This window comes from Dendrobium catenatum, unplaced genomic scaffold (assembly GCF_001605985.2).
Source record: "Dendrobium catenatum unplaced genomic scaffold, ASM160598v2 fragScaff_scaffold_45, whole genome shotgun sequence".
NCBI lineage: Eukaryota > Viridiplantae > Streptophyta > Magnoliopsida > Asparagales > Orchidaceae > Dendrobium > Dendrobium catenatum.
This window is the reverse complement of record NW_021318507.1, coordinates 158859-186614: the sequence shown is the minus strand read 5'-3', so window position 1 is coordinate 186614 and position 27756 is coordinate 158859. Positions and strand designations below refer to the sequence as shown.

At 34.1% G+C, this 27756-nt stretch overlaps 1 protein-coding gene across 5 annotated transcripts in view; it reads left to right on the top strand.

The window, feature by feature from the left end:
* LOC110092544 (TATA-binding protein-associated factor BTAF1) overlaps positions 1-27756 on the top strand; it is a 64733-nt gene that overhangs the window by 33570 nt on the left and 3407 nt on the right. For 4 of the 5 annotated variants that reach the window (XM_020817134.2, XM_028693950.1, XM_020817135.2 and 1 more), the window contains 16 exons: positions 3672-3883; positions 4786-5026; positions 6251-6424; positions 6501-6926; positions 7032-7463; positions 7573-7692; positions 7769-8242; positions 8628-9166; positions 13020-13509; positions 13604-13672; positions 20139-20243; positions 20336-20563; positions 20660-20923; positions 21017-21066; positions 23095-23204; positions 23277-23359. In XM_020817134.2, the coding sequence (XP_020672793.1) occupies positions 3672-3883; positions 4786-5026; positions 6251-6424; positions 6501-6926; positions 7032-7463; positions 7573-7692; positions 7769-8242; positions 8628-9166; positions 13020-13509; positions 13604-13672; positions 20139-20243; positions 20336-20563; positions 20660-20923; positions 21017-21066; positions 23095-23204; positions 23277-23359 (4017 nt within the window). The remainder of the gene's footprint in view (positions 1-3671; positions 3884-4785; positions 5027-6250; positions 6425-6500; positions 6927-7031; positions 7464-7572; positions 7693-7768; positions 8243-8627; positions 9167-13019; positions 13510-13603; positions 13673-20138; positions 20244-20335; positions 20564-20659; positions 20924-21016; positions 21067-23094; positions 23205-23276; positions 23360-27756) is intronic. The other variant, XM_028693958.1, reaches the window with a different exon arrangement.

Here is a 27756-nt window from a genome sequence, read left to right as displayed (position 1 = left end):
TGGGGAGGAATTGACTTGAATTTGAATTTCAATTCAAAGAGAGTTAAGGCATTTATTAGGGAGTTAATGGAGGAGCTAAGGAGGAGGAGGCCGGCGGTTTCAAGAGAGGAAGGGGAGGAGTTTCAAGATAAATCCTGAAATAAATTTCAGGATTTGAAATTTGGGAGGGAGTTTTATTTGAAATTACATTTTAATTTCAAATGGGGGAGGGGTTAATGTGACAATTAATGGAGGGGGAAGTTTAGTGAGGCTGGCGGCATCAAGAGGGAGAGGAAAGGGGATTGGGAGCAAAATACGAACCTTCCAAATTTGCTAGTTTGCATTAGAAGGCTTGATTATGAGATCCACTTCGATTTGAATTTCAAATTGATTTGAATTTGAAAACTTTCCATATTTGGTTTGACAAATTTGGAAAAATTGTGAACTCAATAAATTTTGAATTTTCAAAATTCAAACAAGTGGGGGGAAAGGGGGAGAAAGCCGACGGTGGAGGGGCTTGGGAACGGGTGGAGGTGGTTAGGTGGTCGGTGGCCACGGGTGGATTAGGGCCGGAGGTTGGGGGGGTGGAGCTAGGGGAATAATTGTTGGATGAAGAGGGGAGAAAGGAGAAGAACAAGAATATACGGGAAATAAAGAGATAACTAACGAACTCACACAGAGATCGTAAGAACCGCGAACCTCGGACTCATCCAAAGATTGGCGGGTATTGCGAATTACCCTCCTCGGGCTTCTCCTCTCATGAACTCACTAAGAGATCACGTGAAATAACTAAGAGATCAACAAAACATGAAACTTTTCATTATCAATAATCATCCCCTCTCCAAGAGGAGGGAGAAGGCTTAAATAGCCAAATACATGAAGAAAAGTAAAAGACACAATTGCCCTTCTGGCAAACACATGACGAGGCCCTTAAGCAAGGGCATAAATGGAAAGAAATACAAAAGACTCATAAAACATAAAATAAAATATATCAAATACAATCATAATCAAAAGTAGATCGTGGCCGTAGATCATGGATCTTCTGATGTCCTCATCATTAATGCTTCACTAAATTAGGATCTTCAATTTTCGTAGTTATTGACTTGCTTCTAGCATGCGGTTACACGATAGATTAACAAAATGATTCAAGACAATAACAAGATAGCAAGACAAATATGCAATTAGCAATAATCCGACACTTAACAAATAGAACTTTCACCTTCGAGTTTCCCTTTCGCTCACTCTCTAGAAGTAGGGTTAATGGAGGAGGGATGCCAACAATCCATGTGATGCCACTGAAAGACAGAGGAGGCCAGCGATCTTGATCAACGGGAAGTTGGTCGGAGTTGGAGAGGTGGGTGGTCGTCCTGCGATCTTCCCCTGTCCTGTAGGTTGTTGCTCGTCGATGACGTCCACCAAAGTAAAGAGAATCTACTCCACGTATTCCTCGACGGTGCCTTTAGATCCAAATCCGGTATCAAAGAAAGGTGATTGAATTATGTCGATCTCCCTTGAGAATTGTAAATGAATCCATGATCAACTTCTGGATCCGCCATACATGGACATGGTAGGACTCTTTGTTGTGTGCCTTGGAGGGGGAGGAGCAGCGTTTGGTGGTCGGGGAGAGGATAGGCGGCGGTTTGGGGCTAGGTGGGATGAGGGAGGGGACGACTAGGGTTAGGGGAGGGGATTTGAGGTTTTAATTTTTCTTTTGGAATTAATTATCCAAAGAGGGTAATTAATTATAGGAAATAATGGGGTGGAGGGAAGAACTAGAATTCAAAATTTTGGAGGCCAAAGAGGGGTCTGCGGCATGCATGGAGAAAGGAGGTTATTTGGAGAGATTTAGGAAGGGATTAGGGAGCTTTAATGGAGGCTTTGAATTAATTAGGAGAGAGAGGGGATCCAAGAGAGGTGGCGGGCCATATAGGGCTAGGAGAGAGTTTAATTTCATTAAACATGCGGGCCCCAAGGGAGGAAATAAAGATTTGACACAAATCTGAATTTAATTTTAGATTTGTTTAAATTAGGGAGGTTTCCTAATTTAAATTATAGCCTTATGAAAGAATTTGAATTCAATTGCTTAATTGAATTTCAATTAGAAGCTTTCCTAATTAGCTAAAACCCATTTTAGGAAAGTGATTAATGGCCATTTGAAATTTGAATTTCAAATTTGGGAATCAATTGGAGGGGCTGGCGGTTTGGACTTGTGGAGAGGGGCGGATTGGGTGGGGAGGCCGGTGGCTGGAAGGGTGGTGGCCGGCGGGTGGTTTGGGACCGGCGGATTGGGCGGCCAAGTGGGGAAGGGTGGCTGTCGGGTTGGTAGGGCCGGCTCTAGGGGGAGAAACGGGGAGGGGTTGGGGAGGCCGGCGGGTAGATGGCTAGGAGAAGAGGTGGATGTAGAGGAAAAGAAAAGATATCGTAGAACCGCGAACCTTGGAATCCTCGAAAGGTTGACGGGTATTGCTCTCCCTCTCGCCAAGGGTTTCTCCTCTCACTAACTCACAAAGAGATCTAGCAAGAAAGTGGAATTCTCATTCATAATCATCATTCGAAAATAATACAAAGACTAGGCCTTCATATATAGGCCTCCAAAGCACAAAATGTAAAAGACATGCCCTCAGGCTACAACATGACACAAATCCCTCACAGGGGTACTAGTGAAAAACTGAAAAAATAAAAGAAATGCACTAAAACATCATAAAAATAAACTATGAATCGTAGCCGTCAATCTACGATTCCGCTGATGGTAAGTACGTCGAAATCTCCGGTGGATGTCCTCATCAAATAAGCTTATATAGAAAAAAAGGGGAAAGTATATTAAATGCTCTCTTAAATTTGCCATCCAAACAGCCAATTGAAGCTTTCCAAAACAGCCACAAAGCTCTTCCAAATCGGCCCAATTAATTGGAAAATTAAACAAATGGGCAAATCGAGCAGCTAACAGTAAAGCTAGCACGGAAACTGAAGGGGTAGCTTGGGAAACAAAGAGCCAAGAGGGAAAACAGAAGTCCTTGACTGCATCAATATAGTTGGCGTAAGAATAGCTCAATATGGTATCAAATAGCTAATGAAATTCAAACTCCAATATAATCCATAATTCCACTGCTACAGTAAAAGGAAAAACCTTGTATAATTGAGATGCTCTATCACAGAACAGAAGATAATCATAAAGGAAATCAGAGACAAAATGTAGAAGGAAATTAGGAACAAGACCCATATAAATAGCGGTAGGCATAACAACACCAGGAAAATAGCTTTGCCATAACAGCAACTGACAAAAGAGCACTTGAAGAAAATAATCGTTGTTCCAGGTGAATAGCAGATAATCATAACAGCGCCAGGGAAAATGACAGCATACCACCGGGGATAACTCATTTACCTATAGGAATAGAGAACTACACAACCTGTAAATCTGTAAGCAACTCGCATCACCTTTCACCCTCAAATCTCTGCATCATGAAAAGCAAAGAACAATATCTCTATTTGTCTATTGACAATTATTTATTAGCAAATAACTCCTTATATGAAAGTATTTTTATGTGAAGACCAAAGCTGCTATTGTATTGAAATGTCTACTATATCAAAGCTATTAATGAATTTACTTGTGCACTCTATATTCTGCTTGTAATATTTCAATTCTACAAGTTTCTAATTCTGAGTGCACCTCTTGCGTTGTTGCTGTTATTTAGGAAATGCTCCAGGATCTGTTACCTTATATTCTTCCTGCATGTAAAGCTGGACTCGAAGATCCAGATGATGATGTTAGAGCAGTTGCAGCTGACTGCCTGTTACCTGCTGCTGCAGACATTGTTTCTCTCAGTGATGGACTGCTACATTCAATTGTCATGCTACTTTGGGATATTTTGCTTGATCTGGATGACTTGAGTCCATCAACGAGCAGGTAATTTTGTGTTATTATTATTATTATTTGTTTTTGTAAGTGCTAACATTTTTTTCTATAGATAATAAGTTGCATAGGTTGTAATCTGAGTTTTATTTTGGCTGGATTCATTAGTTGGAAATGCTTCAGCAAACATTGGCACACACGATGAATTGATTTATGTTGCAATAATTGCTTATATTTATCATTTTGACTAATATTTACAGCGTATGCATATTCCTATATGTGTCATTTTGACTAATATTTAAATTGTATGCGTATTTCTGTACAGAAAGGAAACTTGTATGCATGCAGAGATAGCATCATAAAAAGATATAAGAATCTATGAAAGTTTGATGCATTAGAGGATAATAAGATTTTTGTTAAATGTGGAGACATCAAGGAAATATGAAAATGCTATTTTGATTAACTGTTAAATATTTTAAGTTATAAATTATCTTAGAAGAGTATAATGAACATAATATTATGATTTTTCATTCAAAAGAGTGATTAGTGTTATCTCTAAAGAATAGACACCCTTGATTACAAAACTACATCTACAAAGAAAGAAAAGGACAAATAGGTCCTGATAATAAATTCTATTTTTAACAATGGACCCCACAATGACTTGTCATATTATGGAATCAATTTTTTAGACTGCTGAAGCTGGTTTCTCCCGAGTTTACTGCAGCTTTAACTTGATTTTTGTATGGTTAGTTTCTATGTTTTTATTAATTGTTGCGCCGGAAGTAAACTTTAAGCTTTCAGGCATATTTCCTTTGGCACATATTCTTCCTTTCTTTGTTTGTATTGATAATAGTTTTGAAATATTTTGCATTTTATTTATTTTTTAATTAAAATGCTTCACAGTGATTCAAATTGGTTTTGCTTATAACTTTTTGTTTTTGTTTTTTTTTTTACAGTGTAATGAACTTGCTTTCTGAAATATACTCTCAACCAGAAATGGTTCCGAAGATGTTGGGTACACTGAAGTTAGTTGAAATAGAGGATCTAGACCTTAACAAGCTGTCTCAACTGGATGATCGTGGAGATGGGGTTAAATATGCAGATAATCCGTATGTATTATCCAAGTTGACACCTAGACTGTGGCCTTTCATGAGACACAGCATTCCATCAGTTCGCCATTCTGCCATACGAACTTTGGTAATCTGGCTTATGCTTTTTTTTTTTTTTGCATTTTTATTCTATTTAAACTGTCAAGAAGCTGTGAAATTGTTACATTAATTTTTTTCTTATTCATCTAATGGTCAACTTATATGAACCAAATCCTGATATGGCTCTTGAAAATATAATGAAAATTCAAAATAATATGGACATTGTACCAATATTCATATATGTGTGCATTTAGTCACACGAGTATGCAAGCACACACTTTTTATTGGAAAAAAATCATCTATTAATCAAGAATAATCTTATGCTTGCTATACTCAGGTACCACATATTCAATGTGTGCTACATTTCTCTTGATAGTGATTTCTTTGGTGGTTGATGGAAAATTTTTCTTTCTTCAATGGATTTGAAATGTTTTATGATCAAATACGACATAAAAACTAATACATTATCTTTAAAGATAAAAATATTATTTTTGTTATCGACTCAACATTAAAATTACATTTTATTTTATTTATACCTATAGATTTTTTTCTATACAATAGTCAACTAGTCAAATCATATTGCATTGAGATGAAAAATTGAATCGAATTTAAATTAATTAGCCATATTTTATTAAAATGGGTTGTCTCGTGCCAAATATTAAGTCAACATTGGCTTGGCAAGCTCCCAAATTGCCAGAGGATGATCTCAGTGGTCCTTGGCTTCAAATTCAGTAATGATTGAATCTGTGGGGGAGGTGTGGTTGGCTAGATTGGGATAACTCTGAGAAGATGGGAAATTGGGAATTGAGCTCAGAGAGGATATATACTTAGTTCATGCTTTGACTATCTTAGAATTCACTGTGCCACAAAAAGGTCATTAAAGAAAGAACACGAACATGCTCAAGAAGAATATGTGATACTCTGAGTTTGTGCAGGACTCAATGTACCATAATTTCTGTTTGAACATGGATGCACGTGTTGAGTCCAATGTGCTCCTGCTGGTAAAACTTAAAATGCATTCAAACTATCAAAAATGCATACGCACATTATATTCACATATCTAGACATAAGAAATTAAGAATTGTAGTTGAAATATATCCAACAATTTTTTTTGTATTTTTTCCCTTAATGTCTGTATACCGGATGTCACATCTGATTTAATTTCTCTTTTTAATAATACAGTTTAAAACCTGAAGAAGCATTCAATGTAGTTTGTATATGAGGATACATGCTATTCTAATTAATGCTATTTGTTTTTTATTTAATCTTTTAGGAGAGGCTTCTTGAAGTTGGTAATAGAAGGAGCTCTTCCGAGTCCTTAGGTAATGGATTTTGGCCAGCTGCTATCTTGGGTGATGCTTTGCGTATTGTTTTCCAGAATCTCCTTTTAGAGTCAAATGATGCAGTTCTTTTGTCTACTGAAAGGGTTTGGAGGCTTCTGCTTCAGGTTGGTTATTCCAAGATTTTTCAGTACTGTAATCATCTGCAATTAGATTCTAATTGTTACTAAAGAATATGTCCAGTGTCCAGGGCAGGATTTGGAAGCTGCTGCCCAGTTATATTTTTCTTCTTGGATACATCTTGCTGCCACTCCATATGGTTCTGCTTTAGATGCCACTAAAATGTTTTGGCCGGTTGCTCTTCCTCGCAAAAGTCATTTCAGGGCAGCTGCTAAGATGAGGATTGTAAAGAGTGACAATGACACTGGTACATGCTTCACTGTTGAAGTTGGAAACGGAAGTATGTTGCCGGAAAATAAGATTGATTGTGCTACTATTAGCACAAAAATTATTGTTGGTGCTGATAGTGAGAAACCTGTAACACATACAAGAGTAGTTACAGCTTCAGCTCTTGGCGTCTTTGTCTCTAGGTTGCCTGAAGTTTCTCTGCCTGCTGTTATTCATCCATTATGGAATGATCTTACTTCGTTATCTGGAGTTCAGAGGCAGGTAAGCAATAAAAAAGAAAATGTTCTCTTTCCATACGTGAAAACTTTCATATGAATTACTTCATACTCCATTCTTGGAATCCATTAAGGTTGTATTTTCTTTTAGGTAGCCGCTATGGTTCTTGTTGCTTGGTTTAAAGAACTGCAAAACATGGACTGTCTAGGAGCACAAGGAAAATTATTTGGTCTTCTGGCGCATGTCAGAAACTGGCTTTTGGATTTGTTAGCATGCTCCGATCCTTCATTTCCAACAAAGGATTCTCTTCTACCTTATGCTGAGCTTTCAAGAACTTATGCAAAAATGCGTAGTGAAGCAAACATTCTGTTCAGATTAGCCGAATCTTGTGGTGTGTTTCAGAGTTTGATTTCAACTATTAATATTAGTTGTGACACACTAAGTATTGACGAGGCAATCAGCTTTGCTTCAAAGCTATCTGAGCCTGCTGATTCTGTTGCCTATGAAAAAGCTGCAGTGAATGATCTAGAGTCTGCAAAACAACAACTTCTTTCTACTACTGGGTACTTGAAATGCGTACAGGTGTGTGCTATTTTTTATTTGGGTACTGCTTAATTTTTTTATCCTTTTTAATTCCTAGAAGAATATATTTTTTTCTTGAGATCTAATCATTGCATGCAACTTTTTGCAGAACAACTTGCATATTACCGTTTCAGCAATGGTTGCTGCTGCTGTGGTCTGGATGTCAGATCTACCTGCCAAGCTTAATCCAATTATTTTGCCTTTGATGGCTGCTGTAAAGAGAGAGCAGGTTTGTAATTTCAAACAAAATTGGTTCTCGCAATTATTTAATTCTATACCCTTAAATGCCATCTATCTCCACGCAGGAAGAAATATTACAGCAAGAAGCTGCAGCAGCACTTGCTGAGCTGATTTTTAGCTGTATTGCTCGAAAACCAGGTCCAAATGACAAACTAGTCAAGAATCTGTGCTGCTTAACTTGTGCAGATTCTTCAGAAACTCCTCAGGCAGCACAAATTGGTTCAATGGATGTTGTTGAAGATCTTTATGTGTTCTCGTTTAGTAGATCGCCAAGCATTCAAAAGTCAAGGGTCCAAATTCTATCAGCCAATGAGGATAGGGCAAAGGTAGAGGGGTTTATAAGCAGACGAGGAGCGGAACTGGCTCTGAAGCATCTGTGTCAAAAATTCGGATCTTCCTTATTTGATAAACTTCCAAAGCTCTGGGACTGCCTCACAGAGTTTCTCAAGCCTCTTGGCCCTGATGAGACCAAGCGGAACTTGGAAATGCTAGAAATTTCCAATAAAATCGATCCTCAGACTTTGATTAACAACATTCAGGTTGTTTATTTTGTTCCGATTTCCATTTTTGTGTAGATTACCAGTTTTGTTTAACCATTTTGGTTTTCTTTAAGTACTTGTGATATTTTAGAATATATAACCTTTGCAATGATTGATAAATATTACGTAATAGGTTTTTATGTGATGACCAATGTTGTTAGGTTAGAAATGTAGCATGGAACGTAGATCTTTTCATATTGTAGGACAATGTTAAAGTTTTCTTTATAATCCTCAGTTAGCATTTAGCCTTGTCTTGTTTTAATTTTCTGTTTTGTCGTTTCATCTAATGTTTAAATACTATGGCCTTCCTAAAATGACTTGTTATGAGTCCACTTTAATTCCTTTAATATCAGTTGGATACTGAATGTTTGCATGCTTGTTTCAGCTTATACGCTCAATTTCCCCTTTGGTCGATGAGTCATTGAAACCAAGACTGCTAACTCTTCTTCCATCAGTACTTAGCTGTGTCCGTCACTGCAATATTGCTGTTAGGTTGGCAGCATCTAGATGTATCACCTCTATGGCTAAGTCAATGACAACTAGTGTCATGGAAGTAGTCATTGAAAAGGCTATTCCAATGTTGGCGGATAGTTCATCTTTGCATACTAGGCAGGGAGCTGGAATGCTGGTTACCTTACTTGTTCAGGGTTTGGGCTTGGAGTTAGTTCCTTATGCTCCTTTACTTGTTGTACCTCTTCTTAAATGTATGAGCGACTGTGACCTCAGTGTCAGGCAAGGTGTAACACATAGCTTTGCTGCGCTTGTGCCTCTTTTGCCATTAGCTAGAGGACTTCCTTCCCCGTTTGGCCTGAGTGAAAGCCTATCAAAAAACAGTGAAGATGCACATTTCTTGGAACAACTTCTTGACAATTCTCATATTGATGATTACAAGCTCCCCATTGACATCAAACTGGCACTACGGAGGTATTATATCATTTTTTTATACCTTCATGGCTTTATATATGATAATTGGATAATGAGTGATGAGCTTAAACTTTTCTTTATTTCTTAGGTACAAGTTTATTTCACTATGGATTCCGAATTGTTTATCTGCATTAAATTTAACAATAATGGATAATGTTTTAAGTGGAAATAATAAGGGATTCTGGTTATTTATTTTTTTATTTATTCGTTAACTAAAATGGTTAATGAACTGATGCCCTATATGCTTTTTTAATTGTAATGTCAACTGGAATTAACAATACTGAGCTAAATTTTATGTATGCATGCAATCAGCCTCTCTATGTTGCAACCGGCCTCTATACATCACAACAGAGACAAATGTTGAATTTAATAGCATCATAAGCAATGAGGGCCACATATCCATGCCCACAGATACAATAGAATGGCTTGATTAAAGTGATATTTTTAAATACTTTTTTTTTTCCTATGTTTAATTTTATGAAATGAAGTGGTTTGGAATTTTGGAATGATTTCCGTAGTCAAAGTGGTTTGCTTAATTTTCAATGAGGGTGAGAATTGGTCGGCTGGAAAAGGCTTTACCAGCAAGCATTCTGTAGAATCAAACTTTTGATGGACTGATTCTGTTCCATTTAGGCATAGACTTAGACTCTGGGCTTTTGATTCCATTAAAGAAATAATTAAACATTAAAGTGTGTGGTAATGCTTATACTTGTAGTGCCCATGTATTTTTTGTTTAATAGAGTTCATAAAATTTGTGCACTGTTTATTTATTGTTGAAGTTCAATTTTAGAATGTTGTTATTTTACTCGTTGATACTGTTTCATGTCATCTTGAGATAGTGATATAAGATACTTCTTGGCACATATATTACATGACCCATCATTAGTGAATTGACTTTGTATCGCCACTGCTATCATGACCACACTCTCGGGGGATATTTGTGTTGCCGTTTCAATATACTTGCATAACATATAATAATGTGAAGTTCTTATAGTATTCACTAATCGCCATGTCATGGATCATCACACATGTTCTTTATGATGGATGTTGATGTTGACCATTTACTTGTTCTCAAGTTCATAATACCATATTTTTCATGTATTAAATGAAATAAACGAGCTCATTCTTCCACCACCATCTTGGACATTAGCTTGTGCTAGTCAACTCTTAGGAGAAGAATTCTTCACACCGTGGGGGAGTTGATGTAGTGTTCAACTATCATAATTTGCCATCCGAATTGACTTATCATCATCTACATTATTTGAATTGATTATTTAATTATGTCTAATGAAGCGTATTTTTTTAAAGGATTATTTCATGAAGATTTGTCTTATATGAAAGAATCACTAGTTTTTTTTTAAAGAGTAAGTTATAAAAGACTTGTCTTATATGAAAAATACGTCAAGAATTTTCTTGTTTTTCTTTTTGATTTGTTTCTTTTTTTTTCACATTCCAAGGCGCTTATGAATATTTCATAGAATTTCAAGCAAGACTAGATTTGCTTTTAATATCTCAATTCTCCCTTTGGCCGCCCCCTGCACCCCGGCCCTCCCAATTTTTTCCGGATCTCTCTTGTTTCATTTCTTTTGACAGTGATTCTCTCTGCAACCCTTCCTTCTTTTTAAGGAAAGTAAATGCAAAGTCAAACCTAACCCCTTCTTCAACATCAAGAACAAGACCTTGCATCAAGAGTCTCCCCACTTCTCACTTCTTAGTCACATTAGGTGCTTTAGCATTTTATTTTCAGTACCCAGTGGAAATGCTATACGATGTTGTTTATTTAGGCATTAATTGATGCTGACATCCAACCGTCCATGGCTATTCGAGGAGCTGAAGATCAACGGCTGTCATCGTCCCACGTTATCTTATATTTTATTTGTAATTTTTAAACTTTTATTATAAATTTTTCATTTTTACCCTCACTTAAGAGGGTCGTCCTATGTAAGCCTTAGGGGCATATGTGTCTTGTTTTAGTTTCTTAGGCCTATATATAGAGGCCCTTTCTTGTGTAATGGGATGATGAATTGTTAATGAAATTTTATTCTACTTGTTTGATCTCTTAGTGAGTTCATGAGAGGAGAAGGATCTCTTTGTGAGTTCCGAGATTCCCAAGATCTCTTTGTGAGTTCTTGAGGAAGTGGAAGGATCTCTTTGGGAGTTCCGAGATTCCCAAGATTTCTTTGTGAGTTCTTGAGGAAGTGGCGCTTGTAGATCTCTTTGTGAGTTCTATTGGAGGTATTGCTCGAGGTGTGTAGCTCCGGATTTTCTTTTTCCTAAACCCAATTTATTTCTTCTCTACCTAATCAAACTCTCTTCCTCCCAAATCCCCTCCACCGGCCCCCATAAGTCCACCGTCGGCTGCCCCAGGCTAACCCCGCCACCGGCGGCTCCGCCGACCTCGTTGGGACGGCCAAACCACTGGCCTCCCTCTTGGGAATTTCAAATTTGAAATTCAAATTTGTTTCCAAGAGGCATTGAAGACTTTCCTAAAATAGTTCCTTGATTTAAGGCTTTCATATTAATTGGATGTCAATTTGAATTTGAAATTCAAATTAATTCTAATTGATAGCCCCATTATTGGAAACTTTCCTTTCTTTCAAAATCTGAATTTTAATTCAGATTTTATTAAATCTTTGATTAGTGTTGTGGTCCCCACTCACTAATGATAATTAATCTCTTCCCTCTCTATATGTGGCCGGCCCCTTCATGGGGCTTTTCTCTCTTCTATTGCATTAATTGATCCCCATTTAAATCTCCCTAAATTCCCTCTCATCCACTTTAATTCTCACAATTAGAATTTGAATTCAAATTCAAATTCATCCCGCCAATTTCACTTAATCTGAATTTAATTATATTGGCCACCTAAGCAAGTACTGGATCCCAAATATTTTCTCCCACAGCTGCCCACAGGATTCCCCACTAAAATCCCTTAGTTCCTGTGCAACCCGGAGAGGAAAGTCACTGATTTCCCCTCCTTCCACTTGCTGTCCAGAAATCTGGAATGGTTCTAAGTGCTGCCCTGACATTTAGGACCTAGAAAGCAGCTGTCCAGGGCCTTCCGATTGCTGTCCAAGGAGTCCAAGTTAGGTTCATTTGCTGTCTACCACTCAGGAGCTGCCAAACTGCTGTCCAAAGTTGCTGTCTACATAGTTCAGCAGGCTCCCTTGCACCACACCTTCAACGGGAAGGCCCCCAACTGCTGCCAAGAACTCCTTAGTCATTCTAGATTGCTGTCCTAACTTTGGAGACCAATGATGTTGCCGATCTGAGGCTTCCAACTACTACCTAGTGCTTGATAATGGTGAACTCTTTCCCCTTGTCTCTTATCTTCATAGTTATCCTACTATGTGATTTAATTGATTCATAAGAAGCTTGTTAATTACTCTCCGCTAAAGCCTAGAAGTTGAAAGAGTTGAGTGAGGGATCATCTTGTAGTGACTAGTCTTATTGTTAGTGGAGGGATTCATTGTTGAAACCTACCTCGCATGCAATGTTAAGAGTAATTGATTACTTTTGTGATTTAACTTTTATATATGTGACTTAGCCTAAACTTATGACACCACTCTCGTGTTTTATCTCGTCGTTTTATCGCTTAAAAGCTTTTAAATAATATTGTTCTCTAGATCAAGCGTGCAAATTCCTAATTCACCCTCCATTCACATATGTTTCACATCATTAATATTGTTGGATTTCTTAAAAATAAAATTGCATGATGCTTTTTGTTTACTAGAATCAAGAACATACTGCTGCACAATTTTGGCTACCCTTTTTTTTTTAACTTCAATATATTTTGGAGGTCTAGCACATCACGAGTTTGATTTTTAGTCTTCCTGTTATTTTTTATTGAACTTAGGTATCAACAGGAAGGAATTAACTGGTTATCTTTTCTGAGACGATTTAAGCTACATGGAATATTGTGTGATGATATGGGACTTGGCAAAACGCTTCAAGCAGCAGCAATAGTAGCAGCTGACCTTGTAGAACAGCGTGCCATCAATAATGGAAAAGATCCTTTGTCATTAATAATGTGCCCGTCCACATTAGTTGCACACTGGGCATATGAAATTGACAAGTATATTGATAGATCTGTGATGATTACACTTCAATATGCTGGTTCAGCCTCAGAAAGGATGTCACTTCGCCGAAAATTTGACAAGTACAATATCATTATAACATCTTATGATATTATTCGCAAAGATATTGATTTCCTTGGAAAGCTTGCGTGGAATTATTGCATTTTAGATGAAGGGCATATTATAAAGAACTCGAAATCTAAAATAACTTATGCAGTGAAACAGTTAAAGGCAGAGCATCGTCTTATCTTGAGTGGCACACCTATACAGGTTAGGTGCTTACATGCTATATTTTCCCATTTAAACAATTAATTATCCAGAATAGAGTATCAACTGTTATGATCTTGGTTTCTTTTTATTTCAGAATAATGTCCTGGAGCTTTGGTCCCTCTTTGACTTTTTAATGCCTGGTTTTCTTGGTACGGAGAGACAGGTATACTTTTTTTTCGGTAGAGGATTGATATAATATTTTTGGTGATGCATAGTCTAACCAGCTTCTTTTGCTTTAGAATTTTTTTTTTTTGCATTTATATGCTACTTAAAATTTAACTTGGAAGGTCATATTGATAAATGTTTGCTGTGAATTATATGGCCTTGTGTGACTAATTCTACAATAATGCTCTTACAGTAATTCGTTTCCTATTTATTTTCATTCATGCCCACTTTAGCTGTAGTTCACATATGTGTATTGAAATCCATCTGAAGATCTTTTAAATTTGAATTCAACTTTTTGTTACTTCTTGTTTCCTTAAATTTTGTATTTTTACCTTTGAAAACTTTTGTTTGGCTGGCTTTGATTTATATTAAGGGAACGTTATAGTATTGACGTACTAGTCCCCATTTATTTATTCAATAACTTTCATTTGAAGTTCTATTGGATGTCTAACCAAGATAGATCAAGAAAAAAATTAATCCAAGCACACTAGCTTGCTATGAACGTTGAAATAATTTGTATGTAATTCTTTCCAATGAACGAATGATCACTATGAAGCACAAATACTGTATGAGAATGCTTTAGTCATATCTTAAACATGTTACTATATGGGTTCTATGCGTTTAGCACATTGGATTCATTGCTTTCCTATATGATTACACAAAATTACAGTTATTTGATAGCTTTTGGAATACAGGAAATGTTAACATTCCAATATTCAAAATATACGAAGAGGATCTTCTATATATATATATAGGAACGCACACACACAAATAAAATGTTAGAATTTATAAAAACAAAAAACTTGCGTTGGATGGACTCTACCTGACCTACCCTCTATTATTCTCCTCCTCTAAGCCCCTCGAGCTTGTTTGACTCAATCCTCCTACACCTTGCTACTATTTTGTTATTGTCTTCCCTACTTGAATGCTAGATTCAGAGACACTGCTTCTAAGTTTTTTTTTGGTTAAATTTTTGTTCTTCATAGATTGATGAATTATTGGTTTGGATGGACTCTCATCTAGTGCATGTTGGAGCAATTGACCTAGTTTCCATAGTCACTCATTGTCACTCCTCATTTTGAATCCCTTCAGTAGAACATGAGATGTAATAAAGACACAATCCAATCCAACACGTTTCCCACTATACCCATCCTAACTTTTGCTAATCAGGATGAATGAATAGAAATTTAGTGTGACTAAGGCTTCATTTGGAACAGCTTTTTTACTGCTTCTTAAAGCAGTTTTGTAGTAGAAAATTTTTAATTTTTGTACTAAAAAGCTAATTTAAGAAGCAGTAAAAAAGCCACGTCAAACGAAGCCTAAATCTTCAGAAAATAACATTACACTTCATAATGCTCTAATAGATCCATCATAAACATTAATATATGAGCATATATAAATTAAATCATCAGAATGAACTATAGTTTTTAATAAATTTATACTTACCAAAAAATTTTAATTTATATGAAATAAATTTTTACATTTAAAAAGTTTTTAATTTATATCACATACATTTTTCTTCCCTAATACATCAAAAACTCTACAACAAAAATGTTAATAAGGCATATGACAAAATTGTATCACTTGATTATGACCCAACTTGCTCCTTATTCTTGGTTGAAATAACATTTGTAATATCCAATGTGTTTGAAGTTTAATGGAATAAACAATTCTAACATAGTGTTCAAAAATACAAGAAAAAACAATTATTTCATGTAGATCATATGAATTAATAAGACTATCGTTGCCGGGTCCCAAGCCCTAGATGAGAGAATTGGATGGTTAAATTAGGTAGTCGATAACTAGTATAAAACTTGTCAAACAATCATGACATGAATCCTTTATTACATTGTGCTAATGTTAAGACATGTATGGATTGAATACAGCGAAAAACATTTAAGCACCGCTATATCGACGCCCGGGTGCAGTTTTAAATAAGCAAGTGTTCCCACATCACGGATGAATATGGACAAAGAAGCTAGTCCATGAAACTAAAATTAGGATATGAACTTAGAATATAGGTATTCTTATAGATAAATTAATGGAATTAATAAATATTATGGTGTATAGAAAGATGAATATTTATGTATTCAGGAAACCAAATGAGTTGGAAAAAAAAATAAAAAGATTGATAGTTTAGGATTTGTACTATAGTGTTTTGGTAAGAGTCGGATTAAAAATGGTGTTGGTGTGATTATAGATAACAATTTGAAGGATAATGTTATAAAAATTAATATAATTTGTGATAAAATTTTAACCTTTAAAAATTATTGTTGATACTGAGACTCTTAATGTTATAAGTGATTTATGCTCTTCAAATAGTTTTAAATATATGTTCAAAACTAAAATGTTGGAATGACTTTGAAGAATTTATACAAACGATATCTCTTAAAAAAAGCTTTAATTGGAGGAGATTTAAATGGACATACTGATAGAGTGGTAAAAGATTTTAAAAGTATTTATGATAGTTATGTGTTTGGAGCGACTAATGAAGGTGTTAAGATCATATTAGATTTTTCTCTACCTTATAATTTTGTAACTTCTAATATTTTATCTAAGAAAAAGAGGAGCATCTCATCACTTATAATAAGAATAGACATAATAAAATTCAGATTGATTATTTTCTTATAAGAAAAATAAATTGTAAAGTCATTCCAAGTGAAAGTTTATATATCTAGCATCGTTTATTAGTTTTGAACTTTAAAATGAAAGAGTGAAAAATGAAGAAATATAATAAAATATTATCCTAGGTTTATATGAGGCATTTGAAGAATGCTAATAAAAATATTTTTGAGAGTAAGATTCAAAATCTCAGGATTTAGGTTGTTTATGAGGAAGTTAGTGTTATGTAGGAAAAAATAACTATTGATATTAAGCATGCTGTAAATTATGTGCTTGGAGGATCAAAAGAAAAACCTCATAATAATAAAAAATAGTTTGTGGTGAAATTAATAAATAAAAAAATATGAATGTTTTTATAAAAAAATTGGTTTAGATGTTAAAAATTTGAAAATTCGGAAAGATATAAAGGGACCCTTAGGAAGGCTAAGAAAGCAATATGCAATGCTAATAATTTAGCTCTTGGTAATTTATATAATAAATTATATATTAAGGAGGACGAAAGATATATATATATATATATATATATTAGCCAAGCAAAGAGATAGATGAAGTAAGGATTTCAAGTGATGCATTAATGATGAAGTTCAAAAAGTGTTTTTTAGAATAGAATATTCAATATAGGTGGATAAGATATTTCGATAAAATTTTCAATAAATATTATGAGAATATGATTGACTATGGTGACCTTAGCACCCTAAATAAAAATAGAGAATTTTATTTTTATCGTCTTCTTAGTAATATTGAAAATTGAGAGATATAAAAAAATGAAGTGTGAAAAAGTAGTATGCTGTGATGATATTGCAATAAATGTGTGTAAATGTTTAAGAGATCAATAAATTTTTTGGCTCACAAAATTTTTAATATTATTTTAAAAATTAAAAACATGTCAGATGAGTGGAGAATGATTATGTTGGTTCATATTTTTAAGAATAAAGGCGATGCACAAAAATGTGTTAACTATAAAGGAATTAAGTTAATGTTCCTACTTTAAAATTATGTGATAGAGTAATTGAGCATAGGTTGCGACGTGATAATGATGTTTTTCTAAATTAATTTGGATTCATGCCTGATAGATCTACTATGGAAGTTATACATTTGTTGAGAGGTTTCATGGAGAAGTATAGAGAGAGTAAGGAGGACGTACAAATGTTATTTATTGATTTAGAGGAAGCATATGATAAAGTTTTAATAGAAGTGCTCTGGAGAGTTCTAGAAAAGAAAGGAGTTAATAATGCTTACATTCAAGTCATTAAAAGATATGTATATATGAGTTGTTACATATGTTCAAACATGAGATAATTTGGCCAAATATTTTCCTATATTAGTTGGTTTACATCAAGTATTAGCTTTAATCCCATATTTTTTTTTGCTTTAGTCATGGATGTTCTTACTAGATATTTGCAAGATGATGTACCTTGGTGTACACTTTTTACTGATGATATTCTTCTTTTTGATGAGACTAGAGAGGGAGTTGATGAAAAACTTGAATTATGAAGGTCAAACTTAGAGTCTAAAGGTTTTTGTTTGAGTGAATCTAAAATCAAATATATGAAGTGTAGTTTTAGTAGTAATAGATCTAGTGGTGTGATGATGATATTGGGCGATCAAGTTACTAAAAAGAGTACTAATTTTAGATGTCTTTAGTCTATTGTTTAAAGCGATTGTGAAATAAATAGGGATATCATTAGTAGTCTTCAAGTTGGATGACTGAAGTGGAGAATACATCGAGCCTGTTGTGTGATATAAATGTACCCCTCATACTTGAGAGAAAATTTTATAAGATTGTAGTGAGTTCTACAATGCTTTATGGCGCAAAAATTTGATTATTAAAAGAGAAACATAAAATTAAGTTATGGTTTGTAGATATGAGGATGCTCGGGATAAGTGGCTTAACATTTGGAGACAAAATGTGAAAGAATATATACGTGAAAAGGTTGGAGTTGATCTAGTGGTCGTTATCTTTTTAGGAGAGATGCATTAGATCCAGTCTATATTAAGAAATTTAGAAATGAAACTAAAAGGACTTAGTTATGAAGTATTAGTAATGGTCTTTTTTATTAGATTTAAATGATAATTTGACTCTTAATGGGACATAATGGAGAAAATGATTCATACAACCGACTCCACATATTGAGATAGTGGCTTATTGTAAGTGTTGATCATATGAATTGATATGAGTATCAATATTCATAATGTACCTATCTTAGCGCAAAAAAAAATATTTCAAGACATGCTTTGATGATTAGATAAGTGAAATACTTAACTATAAGCTATAAACATGAATATTTGCAAGTAAATGAAGTACATTTATCGAATGTCAAATCATTTAATGCAATATACTAGTCAATTGCTTGTATGAAATTACTTGTTTTATTTTCATTTTCTTTCTCATTTTAATTGATCATTATCTTAAAAATATCATTATTGTTTATGTAGGCTTTTAGTACTTTTATATCAGTTGATCATCACCTAGCTCATTAGTCATAATCGCCATTGATTAAATTTTAACAATCCATCATAGCAATTATTAATGATCTTTTAATGTAGGTTAAACTGCCCAACCTTTCTAGTATTGAGAGTTGGGAACTTCTTTTTGTTCTTTGTTGAGGCTTATATTGTCAGAATTTTTTTCTATCTACATAGAGCATTAATATACTAATTTTTTTCACATGTCATAACTTTTCATAGGATTTTTATTTTATCATCATTTAATAGGACTTTAAAATTATTTAGTATTTGACATGCACCTGTTTTCAAATAATCTATATTAACATGCATCAAAGGTATAACATAATATATAAAAGTTGATATCTAGGTTTAAATATGCATCATGTGTTGTTAAACAATATTAAAACTTGAGTTATATAGAAATATTATGAAATTATTTATGAACTGGTGATCATATAGAATACAATAATCTTTTTAATAACATTAGGCACTATTTGCATGCTCAATATGAATAAAATCTTTACCTATTCACATGATATTTAAATTTAATTGTAAGGATTCACAAATAATAGGCCTGGAAATAATTTATTTCTTATATTAAAGATTGAATATCTTATCACAATTGTAAGATCCTCCTCTAAACATTTTTTTTATTTCTATTATGTTGTTGTCTTGTTCTTTTTCTTAAACCACTTAAAAATAATAATTTTCTCAATTTATAACCCAACCCTTCTCAAATTAACAATCCAATTTAACAGAAAATTAGCCTCAAAATATTTTTTTCTCATTCAAGTCCTTCAATACTAGCAACCTGAAACTCAATTCAATTTGTTGCAAGAATTTAATACATACATTAATTATATGAGTTAAGATGTGTGTATATATATATATATATATATATACACACACACACACACACACACACACACACACTTCAATATATCAAAATAACCATAATGAAATATAGAATTTTATAAAAAACATTTTTGTTCATTTTTTGGATATGCAAAAAAATGGAATATGATTTTAATGAAAAATTTTTATTGTACTTTTTTACATTTTTAGTTATGTTACTCAAGGATACTATTTTAAAGAGAATCTTGTATTGTACCTTTTACATTTTTAATTATGTTACTCAAGGATATGATTTTAAAGAGAAATTTGTATTTTACCTTTTTTACATTTTTAGTATGTTACTCACTGGATGCTGTTATCTCGTGCAAAGGTTATGGTCGTTGGGGATGAACTTAAGCTAATTTATAGCTTTAAGCTTTCTTCTATGTTGGTTGTTTTTGGATTTCAGTTCTTTGATCTTTTCTCTCTTTTGAAATATGTGGGCATACATCCATGCATGTCATTTATTCATCTGTGTATCTGCTGCATGGGTTTTGAAGTTCCAAGCAACATATGGAAAACCGCTTCTGGCTGCTAAAGATTCAAAATGTTCTGCTAAGGATGCTGAAGCAGGGGTGCTTGCCATGGAAGCATTACATAAGCAGGTAAAATCAGCGTGACTGTTACCATCATCACATTATGCAGGATGCACCATTGCAAAAATATTTGAAATAATTGAGTTGATGCTGCTATGCAGGTCATGCCATTCCTGCTCCGTCGAACAAAAGATGAAGTTTTGTCTGATCTTCCTGAGAAAATTATTCAGGACAGATACTGCAACTTAAGTCCTGTACAGCTTAAACTGTATGAGCAATTTTCAAGTTCAGATTCTAAAAGGGAAATCTCATCATTAGTTACAGAGAGTGAGACTAGCAGCGAATCAGTTGCAAAAGCACCCCTTAAGGCGACTTCTCACGTCTTCCAGGTACTTGCTGAATCGCTGAATCTGAAACAATTGCTATATTTACTTTTTTTGTTGTAGTTTCATCCTTTCTTAGCATACTTTTTTTTTCCAATACAGGCGATACAATACTTGTTAAAACTCTGTAGTCATCCATTGCTTGTGATTGGTGAAAAGACTCTGGAGTCTCTGAAAGGCCTTCTGTCTGATGTTATTCCTGATTGCAATGATCTTCTCTCAGCGCTTCATGAGCTGCACCATTCTCCGAAACTGGTGGCTCTTCAAGAAATTTTGGAAGAGTGTGGGATTGGCACTGACACAACAAGTTCAGAAGGTGCTATTTCAATAGGGCAACATAGAGTTCTGATTTTTGCTCAGCACAGAGTGAGTTTTTTTCAGTAGGGAAGCACAAAGTTATTCCATCATCCTTGGTTTTATTTATTTATTTATTTTTTCTAATTTGGCATTTCCCTGCAGTCTCTTTTGGATATTATCGAGAGGGACTTATTTAATGCTCACATGAAGAGGTGATTTCTTTACCGTTTTTTGCATAATATAAGTTGAATTTAAATTTTATTTAGATTCTCGGTTTTGTTCTGATAGATACTCTTAATTATGTTAGTCTTATCTGAGATTTTAAATGCGAAAATTGTGAATTGAAAAGTTAAGGGATTTGTATCGTCTTAAGGTAGATTTGTGATTTGATTCTAGTTGATGACGTAATGACTGGGCAAGAGCAATGCATGTTTTGGCAAGAAAATGATGGGAACATGAACAAGTATCCTCATATGATTAAAATTTGAATCCTTGGATATCAAACTTACGATTATCATTAGGCTTTTTTTGTTCATGCATAAACTGTTGTTCCTTTTATTTTATTTTTTTCGCACGAAGCTATCAATTTTTTGTTAACTACCTTGAATAATTCATACAATTTTATTATATTTGGATATTTATATTTAAATCTCATTCAAAAGAAGATAGAGACAACTTGTCCATAATTGACATCTTCATTTTGCAACACTCGGACCCATGCAACATAGTTGGCTAATTGTGGTCTTAAATCATGCACATTTAGGCCTTCATAACATTCTTCTATTGCAGAGTATTCGTGTGGTATTCTTCATTTTCAATCACCTATCTTTAACTTAAGAATTTATAGCTTTGTCTATGTTCATATTCTATTGTATAATAGATCCGCTTCACTCACACTTTTTTCATCTGCATATCACCTTATCTTTTAGTAAAATTAGCCATTAATGTTATTTTACACCCCTAAAATTATAGATCATTATCTATGAAGTTGTCCTATGAATGAATCATCTAAAGTTGAAGCTTTTTTACTTCACTTGTTATTCTCTTTGCAAAACTTATAACACCTCTATAATCACTGACTCTTCGTGAGATTTAATTATGCTTATTTATTATCTCCTTTTAAAAGATATTTATTTATTTAACTTTTTGAATCTCCTTGCTCCTCCATTAAGTCAATTTTTGATTTATTTCTAGAGTCTAAAATTTTTATGGCTATTTCTTTATACAGTCAGCTATCTTAGTACCAATCGCATTTGATTTAATGATAAAATTTTGATTTTTCTCCTGTAAAAACATATAGAAGAAATAAAAACTTCACCTTTCGGATTCCTCCAGCTTGGGCAGTTATATTCTTAAAATTCAGATGATTAAAAAATAAAAGGGGGGTATATATAAGTTGCGCCCCATTTCAAGATGTTAATTTCACATGTCAGTTTAAGTTTTGCCAAATGGTATTAAAATAATACTTTTAATTAATTCTTATCCCTTGTTTTTGGGTCAAAACTGTAAAAAACTCTTCAGAAAGTTATCTCTTTCACATGCCAATAAATTGCCAGTTGTTAAAGGAATTGATGATGGTTTAAATCCCAAACTGGCTATATAAAGAAAAATTACTAAATAAGGATAAAACCTGCATAATAGCTATATTTACGTGTAAATTTGGAGAGGCTAAATGTTCTAACTTATCTAGCTTTTTGTATCTATTAATCAATATGCTTAATATTTTTTAGTCTAGGAGTGTAATTAGTAGCTTATAATTTTTTTTGTCCAATTAATGGGAATATACTGAACTTTTTTGAGAGCTTACTGGCGAGGAAGGTGGAAAGTTCTGGTTCTTCTCTTTATTTTTTCTTAGCTATTATTGTATTTCTTGTTTTATGAATTTCATCATCCATGGCTTCAGGTTTGAGGTTTTTAATTGGGCTTTCAAGTAATTTCAGTTTTACTGCTACTTATTGAGAACTTTTAGGAGCATCTTGATTTTTTGTCTGACTGCAAGTTATGATGCTTCATCTTTTATTATTATTATTATTATTTTTTTATGCTTCATCTTATATTTAGTATCTACATATAATTTTTAGAATTCCATTAATTTATTTTGAATAATCATAAATTTTTAGTTATCAATGCCCAAATAGTTAGGATAAGGCTATTGATGATGACAATGATACACTTTATTTGTTTTTTTCTTCCTAGCGCTTCATGGTTAGTCTAATTGTGTTAATTGTTAATTGAAACAGTGTCACGTATTTAAGGCTTGATGGATCTGTTGAACCTGATAAACGTTTTGACATTGTAAAAACGTTCAATTCTGATCCAACTATAGATGTGTTATTGTTGACAACGCATGGTAAGTTCTGTAGATTTATCTTTATCAAGTTTGTTTCTATTGTTTGGGTATTTATTGATTCACAACCTACAGTTGGTGGGCTTGGCTTGAACTTGACTTCTGCTGATACATTGGTCTTTATGGAGCATGATTGGAATCCTATGAAGGATCACCAGGTATTTTGTGTATTCTCAAGTAAATAAAATTTGGGGCTTTATTGAAAATTTTATATTGAAAAAAATGACCAATTTCTGTTGCGTTTGTTGCTGCCTTAAATATTTAATTATTTATTTGAAAAATAATGTAATTCTACTCTTAATACCTGGTTGAATGAGGCTAAAAAGGGGTTTGGTTTACTTGAGAATGTTTCTATTTTGATATTTGATAAAGCAATTGGATATGTTTGCTTCATTTCCTTCAAAAATAATTTTATAAGAGAATTTTATTTTTATGTTAAATGATTGTTTGTAATTATAGCTGTATATTTCAATTGATTGCTATTAATTTTATGACATTTTGATATTTAAACTTGTTGCTTTAGATCATTTTTAAAATTGCAAGACAGTCCTAAAACCTTGATGTGTAGTCGTCAAGTGGATCTAAAAAGTTGGATTCACGTGAATTCATGGTAGTCTGACTTATTTGAAGTAGGGTTTTAGTGGTTTCTGACTATGTAATGGGTATAGGTGGAGGGGATTTGGTTACAAAATATTTTGGTGTTATGAGAGATTGATGGGTTGAGATTGAGGAGGAAAATGATGGATATGAAGAGGTGGGGAATAGAGGAACAGGAAGGAGGGGGTGCTGGTTGGTTTAAGAAAAACGAAGTAAGAGAAGGGGGTGTTAAGTTAAATAGTTCTTAAACCATTAGTTGGTCTCATATGTGCATGAAGTGCTACTAGATATCGGCATGACAGTTAGAAAAATATTTTTCTAGAATGCCTATCAAGTTCAAACACACGAAATGTAAATATAATCAATTGTAGAGTCGTATTCAGAGTCATGTTGGATATCAATGTTGTTGAATCTAATTTGCGTCATCATTTACTAGTGGGAAAGAACTTCTCTTGAGAGTATAGGTGAAGGTATTCTTCCACAAGCATAGCTTGGCAAGGGGCATCCTCGTGAAATGATTACACTGATGAATCATGAAATGTTATCAAGAAAAGGGATAAATTTTGATAAAATTTGTAATGTATATTTAACAATGTCAGTAGATTGGTGTGGGGGAGTAGGCATGATAGGAACTTGTGGTAGTGTGCAAAAACATTAATTGTTTGTAGTCAAGGCTCAAAAGTGCCAGGGTATCCGACCTTTATGTTGAAAAATAGGCTAGTGCTAATCATGTGACACATTGTAATTAAGGAAGCATTACGTTTGAGCATGTCTCTGAAAATTAGATTGTGAACCAATTCTCAAAATGGTTCAATCTAATAAAAAAAAATAGATTTGTTGGGTTAACTGGTAAGTATCGACAGTTAAACCGCTTAACCCTTAAATTGAGACCAATTGAATTCTTGAGTAGATATTATAATGGGGAGATAGTGTGGAAATGCAATATTGTTTTGGACCTATTTCATGAATATATTTTATATTTCATATTATATATATATATAATTATTACTCATCATCGTTATTAGAAATCTTATGTCATCATAATTGAACTCCCGGTTGGATATCGGCTAAACCTTTAAATCTTGAATCTTTCTTTCCATTGGTTCAATGCGTGGCCCAATTTTGAAAATCTTGGTTTGAGTTTTTTGAGGTTGGAAGGGCCAGAAGAGCTTTTGTAGAGGTGTGGAGTGTTCTAAAGTTATTTAGGTGGAAACACTCAAGATGTATATAAATGGGAATATATCTCTCTTTTTAACCAACTTTGAAGTGGAGAATCACTAGTGCGATTAATTAAATTTTAATGGTAAATTGTGCATTAAGAAGTGGATCTCAAGTGCCTAAATGATCATCAACATGGCATCATAAGAGGCTAACAAGGCAATTATTTATGACTTTGTTTGTTTTGTGGGTTGATGTTAAAGAGAATTGTTAGGTCGTGCGAAGTAGCATCTAGAATGGTGTTTTGCAATAGTGTCCCATGAACCTAGGATCTTCATTTGAAAAAAAAAAAATTCTAACCATGCAACTAGATGTATTGTGTAAGATATGTGCCATGTGTGTAACATCTGTTATTTTGGAACAAAGTAAGAAATACATCATTAAGAAGAACCTATTGATTATAATATAAATAAATACATTTCTTCATACAACCTTAGTAAATTTAGCTTTCGAGTCCCCTGGCCTCTCCGCGTACATTTGGGGAGAGTTTTAACGGATTAAATTCCGCGGGAAATTTTCAAAGGAAGTTGGTTGGAGATAAAGACATTATTCAAAGATTTCATCCTCCTATGTGAGGACTTTAAGATTTGAGTTATGATTTTTTATAGGTGCAAGCTTCTATAGTTAATTACATCTTCCAATAATGAGAGTGTACTTTCGATTAAGGCTAGTCATTAAACATGTATTAAATACTCAGCATATAATAACAATAATTTTATATATTTAAAATTAGAAATTTACCATTATTTTACTTAAAGCGGATGTTGGAGGATTCACGACGAACTTGATCAAGATCTTATAGTTTTGTCATCCTAGGTTGTCATGATCTTTAGTCTATTTAATCAGAGAAGGTAGTTGACCTAACTTGATTGAAGAATCCTTTGCGCCCTATCGATTCTACCATATTATTCATTACTTAAGGGCATTAGCCATTGGGAATATATAGGCTTTAGCCATAATCACAATATAGTGAAGTTATTGGGCCAAGCCACCGAGTCGGAGGGCCTTGGTCATAATCGTTGACCCTTGGAGTCGTTCAGCCAAGCCACAGGTTATTTGTGGAGCCGTTCGGCGAAACCATCGATTTGAGGATTAATTATGAACCTTTACTCTGTGGAGTCACTGAGCCAAGCCACAGGTTCTATGAAGTCATGCCAACCAACCGGTTAGATGATAAATACATCCTTAGTGGCAATTAGGGGTGTAAGTGAGCCAAGCCGGCTCGCGAGCCGGCTCGAGCTCGACTCGTTTATGAGCTCGAGTTCGAGCTCGAGCTCGAGTTCGAGCTCGCTTTGTATCTAACGAGCCGAGCTCGATAAGGGCCAAAACACGACTCGACTCGACTCGTTTACACCCCTAGTGGAAATATATTGTTTGAGAATTTATTATAGTGATATTCTCGATTGGACATTTGCTCATTTTGAGTTGAAGTTATTCTTAAATTCATTGCACTCTCCAAATGGTTGCAGAACGTGGATGAGTTTTGCTTTAAGTTAGAGCTGATTAAATTTCACTTGAGATTTTTAAAATTTGGTAGATGTTGAGTTCTAAAATTTCAATTAAATATGATTGTTGACCCCTCTGGTTGAGATTAGCTTTCAACACGACCATCATTCGAGTTTTAAATAATTTATATTTTTTGTTATTTTAACCTTGTTGATTCTATTTGCTTTCTAATAGAGGATCATGTTCGATCTTAGTGCACATTGGGTGCATTTTGATGATAGTGTGCCCTCCGGTTGATATTCACTTTTAACACGATCACCGTCGAGGTTTTAAGTAATTCATAGTTTGGTTATTTGAACCTTGTCAATTATGTTTGCCTACCAACAGAGGATCATGTTTGATTTTTAGTTCAACTCATGTCGATCAACTCTAATCCATTTTAAGGCGGATCGGACTTGAATCTTAGATTGCTCTTTAGCCCCCTCACATCATTTTTAGACTTTGGATTTAAAGTTTAAAATAATGGTTGGAGCACATGTGAGAATTTTAGTTGTCTTTCAAGTGTCGTGCACGTTTTTCAATGTATCCACATTATGTACTTGCATGCATTTTGGTGCACTTGCATGATGTATATGCATGCTTCCAATGTATTGACATGCTTTTTGGGGCGCTCATGCAATGTGCTTGCACGCACTTAAGTGCATTTGCGTAGTGTGTTCACTTGCTTTCAATTTCTTCGCATGCTTTTGAAAACAACTTTACATTTTTTAGTGCGCACTTTGTTGGGTTATTGCATTCTTCAGGATGTTGTGGCATCTTTATCAAAGTAGTAGCATTCTTTTCAGGTTATCGATGTATTTGTTACAACTCCAATCCTAAGGTAACAAATTGATGTGTTCGCTACAAGTACCCTCTTCACGCTCATAGGCGCATTGCTGTGTTCATTGCAAATCCTTCGATATTGTTTTTAGGCAAGTTGTCGTTATCATTAAAGGTCCCTTGTTTGTGCCTGTAAGTGAGCTATAGTATGCATCACAAGTTCTTATTCTTATTCTTGCCCATAGGCGAGTTGATGTATTCGTTAAAAGTCCTTGTTTTCATCAATAAGCAAGATTTATTCATTTGAAATCTCTCTTATTTTCACATGTAAATGAGCTATAGTGTGCATCACAAGTTCCTTGTCACTATTTTGGTTTTACAAATTTTATTTAGTTGTGATTTTTCTTTAAATATTATTTTAGGTCTAGTTCCCTATAATTACACTTGGTATGGATTTCGACAGTCTCTCGGTGTC